The following is a 12,044-nucleotide window of genomic DNA, read 5'->3' as shown; positions in this document are numbered from 1 at the left end:
TGTGTTGACCAAAGGTGACATCTAAGACATGTGAGCCATCAGGCTTTGAACCCTTGAACCTTTGAATGCCCCATGTTAACTCTGGACAAACTGCAGAGATTTAAAACTCAGGCAGGAGAATGTGTTGATAAATGAGCTATTGGTTGTGTGTTCCATAAGTCTGGTCTTTATGGAAGTGTGCCAAAGAAACTTGCCATGTATGAGAGACAGCAGAAATGTAATATGTATCTCATTGTATTCTGTGTGAAGTAAACTTTGAGATTGTTCCTACAGAGCTTTTCGCAAACTTCATCCTGCATGCTTACCTTCAGTTTAACATCTCGTGTGCCTGTGGAGGGTTGGGATGATGGGCGACTAGTGGAACTGGCAGGGGGTCGTTTAGGCCCAGCAGCGCCTGTGGAAGCTGTCTTGGGTATGGTTGTTTTTCTGTCTGTGGTAGTGCTGGTGGAGGTGGGTGTGGGGCGTTTGCCGGTGGCTGCGGTCGAGCCACCGGCAGGAGCGGTGGCTGGCCGCGTTTTGGCAGCACCGACCGGTTTGGTCACCCCTGTGGCAGGCTGCCACAACAGGTCAGTGATGGAAGGCAAAATAAAGAGAAGAAGCAAACAAAAAAAAAATAAAACATCAAATCATAGGTAGCAGCAGCGGGGCTAAGAAGTGCAAGCAGCAATTCAAGAAAAAAAATGTCAAAATAATATGCTGTGAATTTTTTTATTACAAGGATAAAAGCTTAAAATAAAGAGAAACAAAACTGAATCTGAAGCATAAACAATGCATACTGTAAATGTTTGATGACTGATGAGTTACACATTAAATATCCAGCCTTTTTTCCGATGAACCCTCCTTACCTATATGCTACATGTTGTTAGAACTCAGCTATATTCAGGATCAGTGAGCTGATCAGGTAAAACGCAAAAGATGTGTTAAACGTTCATTCAAGCTGCTTCTTAACTAAAACAAGCAGGGAGAAGTTAGCAAATTTCAGGAAGGCTGAATGTAGCTTGGCTAAGTTGCTGTGTCGTATCCTTTAGAAAAGTCCAATTTAAACTTATCCAGAAGATGCTGAATTAGAAAATGTTGGCAGTCTTATTGGAATCTCACATTTAAGGTAGAAGTTTTCAGCTAGCATAGCCGAGTGTGATAAATGTGCTAAGTTGCTATTCACTCATATAAAATTCTAAAGATGTTGATTTGTAACCACCTGTGAAAAATTAGGTTAACAACCAGAATTTAATGACTTAATTTATTCAACAACACTTCAACAACACTTCAGAACTTTGTGCATCCAAACAGTCCTTTGCAAGTATTCATTTTGAGAAAAATATTTTCATAGGGTATTACATTCCATGCATGCAAATTCTGGATGCCGATAATATATCTGCCTTCCTGGATAGGATTTCACTGTGCCCAATTCCCACGCTTGGTGCATAATTTGTAATGGTTGTGAGGCTAAAGCTAATAAATTGATAGAGACATTGATTCTGGAAAAAAAGGAATAAGTGTTACAATTACATGTTTTCCTGATATAGTGAAAGTCTAATGATTATGTTGGGTTTTATTGCCAAGTAGCTCTGTACTCTGAACCTGGAGGATTTTACTGTATTTACAGATCTTTAGTGATGCAAGACACAGCGTGTTCTCCAGCTGTGGGCTGTTTTTGACAGAGATATTGTTTTAGCTTAAGCATTTCATTTTAAGGCAGTTAAAGCTTAAAGTTATTGTGCTTACTAGAACAATATTTTGTAGGGGTGCACTGATAAGAGATTTCTGGCCTAGCACTGATCATGTCTTTAAATGGTCTCACCTGCCAGTACAGATTTTGGTCAACTCCACTTTTTTTTGACTGAAAAGTTACTAAATATAGCGACAAAGCCACAAAGTTGGCAACAGTGGGATGATTATTGTTAACCGCCCAGGTGCAGACATGACCGGTGGGTGGGTCAATCAGTCCTCCCTCAAGGCAGAGAGAAAGGGGACAGGATTTCACTAGGTGATTCAGACATCTGTGGAGATTAAGATAAGATTGGTTTCAAATGTGTCGGCCAATCATCGTTACCCAAAATTAAGGAAGTCCGGTCTGATTTATACGTGCACTCCTAATGTAGTTCTTAAAGAGAATTGATAATTGTATAAAATCAGTATCAGCAGGTGGAAATTTGTCACAAAATATTTGATTGGCGCATCAAGATTTCCTGATGAAGCTCAGCTCAGAGGTAATAACCTCCAAATGTTTCAAGAATTTCTAATTCTTTGTTTGTGATGAATCATAACTCCGTTTAGTTTTTGGTGTAAGTCAGACTTCCTCTGTTTAGAACTGGACTGATGGATTATATGTGAATCTGTATCTGCATTGCAGTCTTCTGAAAACATGACTGTGACTCGTTTTGATGGATTATGTGGGGCTAAGATGAGCTGTAGATCGCCTCTGCGTGGAATAAGTCCTACCTTGGTCTTCCTGTCTCCAGCAGACAAGTCCTTGCGTGCTGTTGCGCTGCTTCCGTTGGTCGCAGTCTTCACAGGTTTCTTTGCCTTGTCTCCATCTGCTTTGACAGCCTTTTCCTTCTTACTGTCTTTCTTCTCTATTGTCTTTTTATCCACCTTCTCCTCCTTTTCTGTCTTCTGTGCTTCTTTTTCAGCAGGCTTCTCCAGAGGAGTGGCTGCATTGTCCCCTTTCTCCACCGTCTTGGCTTCCCCGGCGTCGGCCTTTTCTTTCTCTGCTGCTGCCTCGGTTTTCAGCTCCACGTCAGCCTTCGTCTCTGTCTTATCGTCAGTGGGGTGAAGCTGCTGCTCTGAAGTGATTTCCACTTTGTGCTGGCCTTTGTCATCCTTTATCTCTGATTTTTCTGCCATATCACTTGTTTTGTTTTCTGCTTTTTCTTCCACCTTGGTATCCTGGTTCTTATCCAGCTTTTCTGCATCTTGCACTTTCTCCTCCACCTCTTTGGACTTCTCGTTTTCGTCCACCTTTTCAGCTTTCTCACTGTGTTTGTTCTCCACTTTCTCTTCCTTTTTCAGTTTTTCGTTGTTGGTGATCTTCTCTACATTATCGTCCTTGTTCTCCATCTTGTCGATTATCTCCACCTTTTCTTTCTTTTCCACTTTGACAGGTGATTCTTCCACCTTGGGCTTTTTCTCCTCCTTCTCTTCCTTCAGTTGGACGGTTTCCACTTTTTCCATCTCCTTGTCTTTTAGCTTCTCCGTTTCCTTTTGATCATCCACTCTTTCTGCCTGCTTCTCCATCTCCTTTGTTTTGTCTGCTTGTTTTTCCTCTTTGACCTTTTCTGCCTCCTGTGTGTTTGCTTTCTCCTTGCCCCTTTCTACCTCATTCGCCACTTTGACCAAACTTTCATTAGTGGTGAATTCAACCTTCACGCTCCCGTGCTCAGCTTTGTTCAACACATCAAAAGCCTCCACCTTCTGCACTCCATCCTCCTGTTTGTCCTTCTCTGTCTTGTCAGATTTAACTGCAGACAAAGGAAAGGGAAAAAAGGTTATTAAATAAAAGAGCCAAATAACCTTAAAAATCTTTAAAGTGTAAAAAGAAATTAAATAACAGTTACTTTTTGTTCTGCGATAAGAAACCAATTTAAATCTTTGTTTAAAGCAACAGAAAACCCAAAACTGAGGCAATACAAAGCTAATGCTACAATGACAACAGATACAGGAGATATACTGTAACTAATTCAGCCACAGGATCTCACAAACAACAGACTTTGTTGTTTGTGAGAATAAAGTTGTCAGGTAAGAAATCATCTGTTGTTCAGTGTGGTTTTTAAACCTGTACATGTTCATTCTGCATAGTTTTACCAGTGAAAACTAGCTGAAATAGTCAGTCTTTTTTTAAGTGTCTGAGCTAAATGAACAGCAGACCATCTGTAGTTCAACTTTACTGTGTAGCACTTTGTTTAAGCACCTTTTAAACTCTGTTATAAGCAAACTAATGGTTCTTGACATAAAGTTTTGGCAGTAAAGTTAATTTTGCACCGTAACATAAAACATATCCTGACTAGGTATAGAAAGATAAGACTTTAAGCTACTTCCTTTCACTACCACTAAGTTTTAATAGATCAATAATTAACTTATCCTGTGGACAATAGTTGCTGGGAGAATTGAGAGTGCTGAAGCATCAGAGTGAAAGTGCTGCTCAGAACGGGAGAAGAAATTGTATCGATCTGAATGCTGACAAAATGTTTATTATCAGCTCCTAATTCATGTCCATTAAGTAAAAAAAAAAACATAAAAAAAACATTTGTGCAACAATCACTTGTCACAATTTCATGTAAATAAAATCTGAAATGACTGGATAAAAAGCAGCAAATCATGTCTCCACTGAAGTAAGTCAAATAAAATTGCCCTCAAAACTCACAAACAAAATATTCGAAAGAAAACTGTTTAGGAAGCTGAAATAATCAGGCACAGTAGTATTTAGCACACTATTGGCGTGAGATTTTCATTTTCCTTGGCGGTAAGCTCACCATACAGGAAAAAAAAAAATCAGAATGAGAATGTAAACAATCAGAGGAGGGCCAAGACAAAGAGATAAAGACAGGACTGTTCTTCGATCATGGTGGCTGAGAGACAGAGAAGCAAATATTGATTATCACATATAAAAATATGGGAGTGGAGAGGAGAATGTACAAGAGATGAAAAGTGAAACAAAGGAAGAAAAACCAGGAGCAGGACATTTGTGAATAAATTTGCTTTTTCAGGTAAAATTTAATATTTGATATAATCCCAGCCTGGAAATGAGTGGTTCTTCCTTTTGTTCATACCCTTGCTAACAGAACCGGTGTTTTTGACGACTGTCTTGAACATAAAGTGGCCAAAACCTCAAACTGTGACATCTGACCCTTTCCAGAGAACACAAACAAGTACCTCGCTGTAAAATGCAGCGGCTTGAACAAAGACTTCACTTTCTGTGTTGTAAACATAGAGGGAGATAGCAGACCAACCTGATCTTTTAATTAGGGCAGAAACCCGATACGTGTCACAGCTGTGAAAAGCCTGCAGAAAATAGCTTCATTAAAACTACCAGCGGGAGCTTCCCCCCAGGCTACTTTACTCCCTCTAACACTTTTCCTCCTGCAAGCATCTCATTCCCACAAACTGGATTTCTGCATTTTATTTCTTCATATCATCTAACCTTACATCTAGTCACATTTTAAGTAATATATCAATTATTCTTCTCAAAGTAATCTAGCCAAACAGAAACAGCAAGCCAGGTTAGTTTAGTAAACTTGGTTTAGCCAACAGTTAGCAACAATGCTAAACCAAGTTTATCAACTAACTTTAGTTAGGCAGCTAACAAAGGTTAGCTAACTAGCTAAAACAAGTTTAACTAACTTGGTTTAGCTAACTGTTGCTAGTCTGGGGCTAGAAGCACCCAGCATGGAGAAAGGAGGTCTTCAGAAGATGATTTCATAGAAACAGGATAATATAATCATTGCTCTGAAGGTTCTGTAAGGTCTAACAGTGTGGTGTTTTACAGGACATGGCTGATAATCCTCCACATTTGGCAGCGGAGAACAATGAGCATTTGGGTGCAGGAGCCAATTCATTTGAAGGTTTCATTAGCATAACGAGAACACTTAAAGCTCATTTAGGCCTGTTACAGCTTAAACTCTCCCAGAGAGCTCTGATTCTACTCAGTGGCGTTTTTGTTCTTGTTGTTTCACGTTAAAATATGCAGACTCTGCTCTTCTATTCTAGCTCCGCTTAAGGCTGTCTCTAATAAAAATCCATGCTGGGAACCTGGATATTTATGCTGCTCTATTCCATCGTCCCATCATGAAACACAGCTTATTGTTTGGTAAACAATTGCACACCAGTTTCTGAAGCACTTTTTAGCGGCCCCGAGAGGATTATATAATCAGCCTGTGCAAGACACTGCCCTAACGAAACCTGTCACTGTTTAGTGGGAAAAAAAACACTTTAAAGTGATGGATGAAAACAATCTAAGAGGTGATACAGCTACATTTGGTAGACATATTAAGCAGCTGTTGAAAGATGATGGAACAGAGACATGGATTTTTTGTTTTTTCTGTAATTAAATAAATAAAATAATTGGCATTGTAATACTTGCATTTGCAAAAACAATAAAATGTTCTTTTTTCTGCTCCTTTAAGCAACAGATGACTAGTTTTAGAGTGATTACTCTTAATGACTCAGAGGTAAACACAAAGCCCCTTCAAAATTGTAGATGATTTCAACAACATCTAGGTCAAGTAACAAGTGAATTTAGTGCACCTCTAACACTGAATGCAGTAGTTAATGCTATTTTAAAATATGAACATTAAACTTTTGATGTTTTAAATTTGAATCTTTAAAATTATTCATCTAAACATGCAAAAATTATATGTGATGCTTTAAAATATTGTACTATATTTAGCTGATATAAGAAATAAGAATAAGAAATAAGTATCCATGTAAAAATTAATGCAAGAAAAGTACAAGAAAATAGAGATTATAGCCTGTTAATATCAAATTTCAGGGTGTATGAAACATAAAATGCTTTTTATCTTGTCTTTGGTGAGTTTTCTTCTAGTCAGTCAAACTTGGAGAAGTTTTAAAATTATGTTTAACTGTAACAAAGGGTGATATGCTGTATAGCACAGGTGTCAAACTCCAGTCCTGGAGGGCCCACTACCCTGCAACTTTTAGATGTGCCTCTGCTGCACCACACCTGAATAGAATAATTAGGTCATTAGCAATAATAAGGTAATTAGCTGGAGAACTGATCTACACAAGGAGGAGGTAATGAAGCCATTTCATTCCAGCGTTTTTGTACCTGTAGCACATCTAAAAACTGCAGGACAGCGGCCCTAGAGGACTGGAGTTTGACAACCCTGCTGTATATAGTATGAAGTGAACAGCTCAGAATGCTGTACTAACTCCCCCAGACCTGTAAGTGGCGCTAAATATTAAGTGTGGGACATGACCAGAAAGCCTCCTTAAGAGGTTAATGGCAATCACAAGACATCAAGATTGGCAAACAACAAAGTGTGAGTGGAGTTTTTTTTGTAAAAATCTTTGCATCAAGAGAACCTATAACATATTTCTTTAACATGTTCTCTCATTGTTGTTGTTATCTATGAGCATGTAAAGACTTTCTTTGCATTTAATTTGCATAAATACAGGTTGTCACTAAAGTAACACCCTTCATACCACGGTGCCAGGGGTATTGCTAGTGTGTCTCCACATAAAATGGTAAAAACTGGTCCTTCAAAACATTTTCAGACCAACACCAGCAATTAGCATTATTCTGTCGAGAAAACCCTAAGTCCTACTCAGTCATGGTATTAGAGGAGACAATTTTAATATGGAGGCTGATGCAGGTTGGCAGCAGACAAGAAGTTCTTAAGTAGGTTTTTCTGTATTGCAATGAGATGGCAGGTGATCTTCACAGTCTGACGTGTTACAAGTGGATGAAAATATGATCTTCTGGACAAAAGAAACACAATTTTCAAAGATGTTACTGCACCTTTTACACTTTGTAATGCAATAGTTTCACTGACAGTTATTGTCTGGACAACAACTGTCAGACAAACTTCATGGTAGAAGATAAAACAGGGTGTTTTAAAATATCATTATCCAGATTGCAGGGCCTCTTCTGAAACAGATTGTGCATAATGGGACAAACGTCTCTTGGTGCGGTCTACCTCAAGGGACCAAGTTATCAGGAAGTTAATTATTGACCTTGCATCCCCATTAGTTCTAACACAACCTCGCTATGGAAAAAAATGATCCTACATGCAAATCCACAGCGCAACTTATCTTCAAGGCAACCTGTAAGTCTGGTGACCTTCAGTCACGGTTTGACTGACCTTCAGACATTCTTATACTAAAACTCTACTCTAGACAGAACCACCTTTGATCTCTAGTAGCTGCTATAGACATACTAGCTTTTGGTATAGAAGCTATAGACATACCAGGTAAGGTATTTTTATTCATGTGAAAGTATTTCATATTTCTTCATCTTAAAACTTTATTTTTCTAATTCATTACATCTGTTAAAACTGTCCACCAAATGTATTGATGCCTTATGCTACACTTCATTTCATTATCATCATCGGCACATCTGCACTCACGTGTTCTGCTAATGCCTTTTAACACTGTCTGGAAACCCCACCCCTCTTTTTTCCTCTTTGTTTTTCTTCCCATCATCCATTCTGGAGACACACGGCAAAGACAAAGCCACCACTACAGATCCATACGTTGCTTTTGTTGGATAACAGCTTAAGAAAAACAGACTGAAAATGCTTGAGCTTGTAAGACTGACACACATCAGCAGCTACAGATATCTACCAATGACCTTCCTAGGAATGCAAGCAGATCAGTGCAGCACAACACAACCCCGGGCTAGATGACTCTGCCACGCTTCTGTTTAAACTTCACTGTAGTAGAAAATAAAGAATGATGCCCCTTTAATCCTCTAGTAGTCAGGCTGGCCATCTCTGCCAGACTCAGCTTTGTGCCTGGTTGTGAAAACAACCTCAGCATGCTAACACAAAAAGGAGGAGGAAGTGAGACAAAGAGAGCTGGCATGATACGAGTGAAAATGGTGTGAGATCGAGACAATTCGATGGAGAGAATGTTGAGGCATTTTTCAATGACAGTAACTTTCCTTTTTAAACTGAACGGTCATCATTTGATGTGACAGTCAACTGCATTCAGCTTTCCTGATCTGCCTGTCTTCACTGGGAAACTGAGGAGCATTCAGAGCCACAAGAAAACAAGAAAAAAAGAGGAAAGATCTAGAGGAACGTAGCAGTGTGGAAAATGGGTTTCGACGAGGACTCGCATTCACTCCATCTATCACAATGAGCCAGGCTGACCCCAAGTCCCAGTGTTACCTGGAGGGGATTGGTTGTATAGCAGCTATACAATCGATCACTGCAGTCTCCTATGCTCTTCAAAGGAGGAAAACAGACAGAAAACCCTAACCCCTCACCCTAGTGGTTACTATTCACAATCTGACCAGTGATTATGTTTGCTCAGTTTGTGCAAACCTGAGGCTTAATGCATCACATATCAGCAAAGTACAACCGAATATCATCAATGATCAGGCTTTTCAGCAGGTGGCTGATTTTGACTCCTAACTGGCCTTTATGGTATTTTCTGCCTTAGACATTTTTCGTCTTTGAATTGAAATACATTCCAAATTGCAGGTCATCCTGAGTTCAGACACCCAGATCTGATCTGAAATTTCTCTGAGACAATAAAAAATGCATTTATAACATTACCAACACTACGCCTAAAAGAGCCTTCCAACGTGCACAAGGAATATTGATTCTGCTCTTAAATCCTTAGATAGAAATAGTCCAAATTCAACTATATAACAAGTCATTTCATAAATATGCAAGAAAACCCCCTCAAACTGAAGAGCTAACACACTAGCGCAGGCTCCACCTACCATCTATGAAGGGGTTTGAGTTGTAGTTGAAATCCAGGCCAATGCAGCCACCAGTTGCAAGGTCATCAATGCGACCTGTCACAGTCCCTACGTTGGCAGCATCAAAATATTGTTCAGCATTTGTGCTCAGTTCCTGTTCAACTTCAATCCCATAAAACTCTACATCTTTGGGGTCATCAGGTTTAGAAACAGTCTTCTCTTCAGTTAATGAGTCAACAATTCGGGTAGGGTAGATGTCTTCACAACTCAACCCTTTGGGGCAGAGGGGCACTGGAAGCACAATTTCTCCCAGTTCCTTCTCTTCCTTAAGGCCCTCTACTGTGACCTCTAATGGCGAGAGAGGAGAGCCAACACTTTGGTCCTTCAGAGGGGGTAATGGTGACAGACAGAGCTGGGGCTCGGGTGCGGCTTGACGCAAATCAAGATGTGTGGCACCAGCTGCTGAAAGGGTAGGCGGTGGTGTTGGTGGCTGATCTTCTGCAACAGTCAGTGAGCGCTTCATGGAGTGCGGTGAGCGGCGGGGGCCACCGATAGATGATGGCAGTTGGGTAGATTCTGGCCCATCTCCAACTGCATACTTATCAGGCAGCTCTAGACTTGAGGGTACCGACAAGTGGGAACACTCAGACATTGCTCGCCTCATTGCCTTCCTCTGTTGCTGAGCTCGCCCCATATAACAGGGTACCAACTCCTCATCTTCCTCAACCTCCTCTTCTTCACTGTTATTGTCTGACAAGCCCTCAATTAACCTTTCATCTCCGAGGTCAGACACTGCTCCTGTTGCATTCTTTTCACCTTTCTGCAGGTGGTTATCATTCAGTTCTCCACTGATTGGATAATTAGGGGCCACCTGGGGCATGGCAAACTTTGGGCTGGATTCAGAAAATGTTTCAGGCAGAGGGTCTTTGCATACTGTAGCCCCTGTTAAAGAGATTTCAACTGAGTCTGGAGGTGATGCACTTGTGGATGATGACAGCTCCATATGTATGGTTGGAGATCCAGGAACTGGTGACAAGGAGATCCTGGTGCTGCCCATAGCAGTAGGTAATCGACCTGGGGATGCTGGGGAAGGAGATGGGGAAGAGGAGACAGGGCTGTCTGGGCTTTCCCCTGCGCTGCCCAGCGAGGTGTTACCCATAGAGATGCTGCTTGAGATGCCCCCATCTCTACCAGGCACCTTCAGTGCTCTATCCATGCTGCCCGTGCCTGGCTGTTCAAAGAAGCACAGTTTATCTTCATCTGTGAGTCCGGCTGACATAGGTCCACTACTCATCACCATGCCCTGTGGGGTGCCCATTTCCATGCCTGAAGGTTGCTGCCAATCCCAGCCCTGAACCGGCATTGTGGGTGGTACCTTGCACAGCTCACTGTACTCTGAGAAGGGAGAGCCCGGCTGCTGGTCGGAGAGAGAAGACATGCTGTCTCTCCTCTCTGTTCAATTTGGACCTCTTCCTATGTTCCCAAGTCTGTCTCTTTCCAAATCTTGGATGACAAAAAGAAATCTTCACCACTTTTCTGCCTAAATCCTTTTTGTCCTCCCGTGTTGTTCTTTTGCGTTTGGTCACTCAGGTGTGGTCCGCTTCCTGTGTCAGTGTGGCTCTCTGCTCTGAACTCAATCACACGCTGATACGAACTGAACCAGTCTGCTGCTTCTCTCTCTCTTTCTCCCTTCTCTGGTCCTCATGGCTTATTGCAGTCATCATGTGACCTAGTTGTGGATTTCAATTGGTCACAGTCAGTCCCTAGATTCCGCCTACTGTGGTGGAGTGAGTGAACCCCCTCCTCTTTCTTTTCCCCACTCTGTTTTCCTGCTCTCCCATCCAGTCCTTTCTTTCTATTGCTGTGGCTCTTGGCAAAACATAAATCGTACACACAAAACTTCGCCTTCCCCTTGGGGAACCTTGAGTGTGGGTCAAGAAGTGGTACAGTAGGGAAAACTGGATACGAACTTCAGAAATGTCTGAATCATACATTCCACAAATTTGCATCTAACTTGTATGAACACAGCTCTCACAACCAATTCAAACGCCTTATGCAGGCATTTGTCTAGCTATATACTCAATTCACACTGTTTGGGGTTCATAGTTTCTTAATTTTTCTATACTTTAATTTTCTCAGTCTGACCCAAAGATAAAGTAAATGTCTAATCAAAGTTATTTCAGGTTTCTTTCTTAACTCTGCTAATCGAAGATTAGCACACACCCTATTGCATGGGTCTACTATGTGAGGATTTATATTTTATATTTGGATAGCTCAGTAGACTTCGCTTTATTAGCTTTATAATGTCTAAATTTTGCGGATTTATTTGCTTTGGATGGAAATTAGGAACAGTTTAGCAGAACAGTAATTGAGACAATTTAAGAGTATGGCTGGAAGGACAGATACATACTAGTATGCTAAGTCTGAACAACCTTCCTTCTGTACTTAAATACAGTACATACATTTAGTTCTACATGTATGTGTTGTCTGTTACTGAGTAATCATTCTGACATGAAGCCTGGAGAACATTTCTGAGAGACAGACATGCTTATGCATGCACAAATACAGTCATACACGCAATCTTCAGGCTGAATCAGACAAAAACGTCATGTCCTGGCACTTAGGATTTTAACTTTACTTCCTGCAAACATTTATT

At 40.8% G+C, this 12,044-nt stretch overlaps 1 protein-coding gene across 11 annotated transcripts in view; it reads right to left on the bottom strand.

Annotated features, from left to right (window-relative positions):
* Positions 1-12,044, bottom strand: part of LOC114136733 (microtubule-associated protein 4) — a 102,740-nt gene that overhangs the window by 20,667 nt on the left and 70,029 nt on the right. For 9 of the 11 annotated variants that reach the window (XM_028004947.1, XM_028004949.1, XM_028004951.1 and 6 more), the window contains 2 exons: positions 2,443-3,461; positions 306-554 (listed from right to left, as the gene is read on the bottom strand). In XM_028004947.1, coding sequence (XP_027860748.1) covers positions 306-554; positions 2,443-3,461 — 1,268 coding nt within the window. Of the gene's footprint in view, positions 1-305; positions 555-2,442; positions 3,462-9,409; positions 11,064-12,044 lie in introns of those variants that run through there. The other 2 variants (XM_028004958.1, XM_028004956.1) reach the window with 2 other exon arrangements.

This window comes from Xiphophorus couchianus, chromosome 21 (genome assembly GCF_001444195.1).
Source record: "Xiphophorus couchianus chromosome 21, X_couchianus-1.0, whole genome shotgun sequence".
NCBI lineage: Eukaryota > Metazoa > Chordata > Actinopteri > Cyprinodontiformes > Poeciliidae > Xiphophorus > Xiphophorus couchianus.
This window is presented reverse-complemented; position numbering and strand designations above follow the sequence as displayed.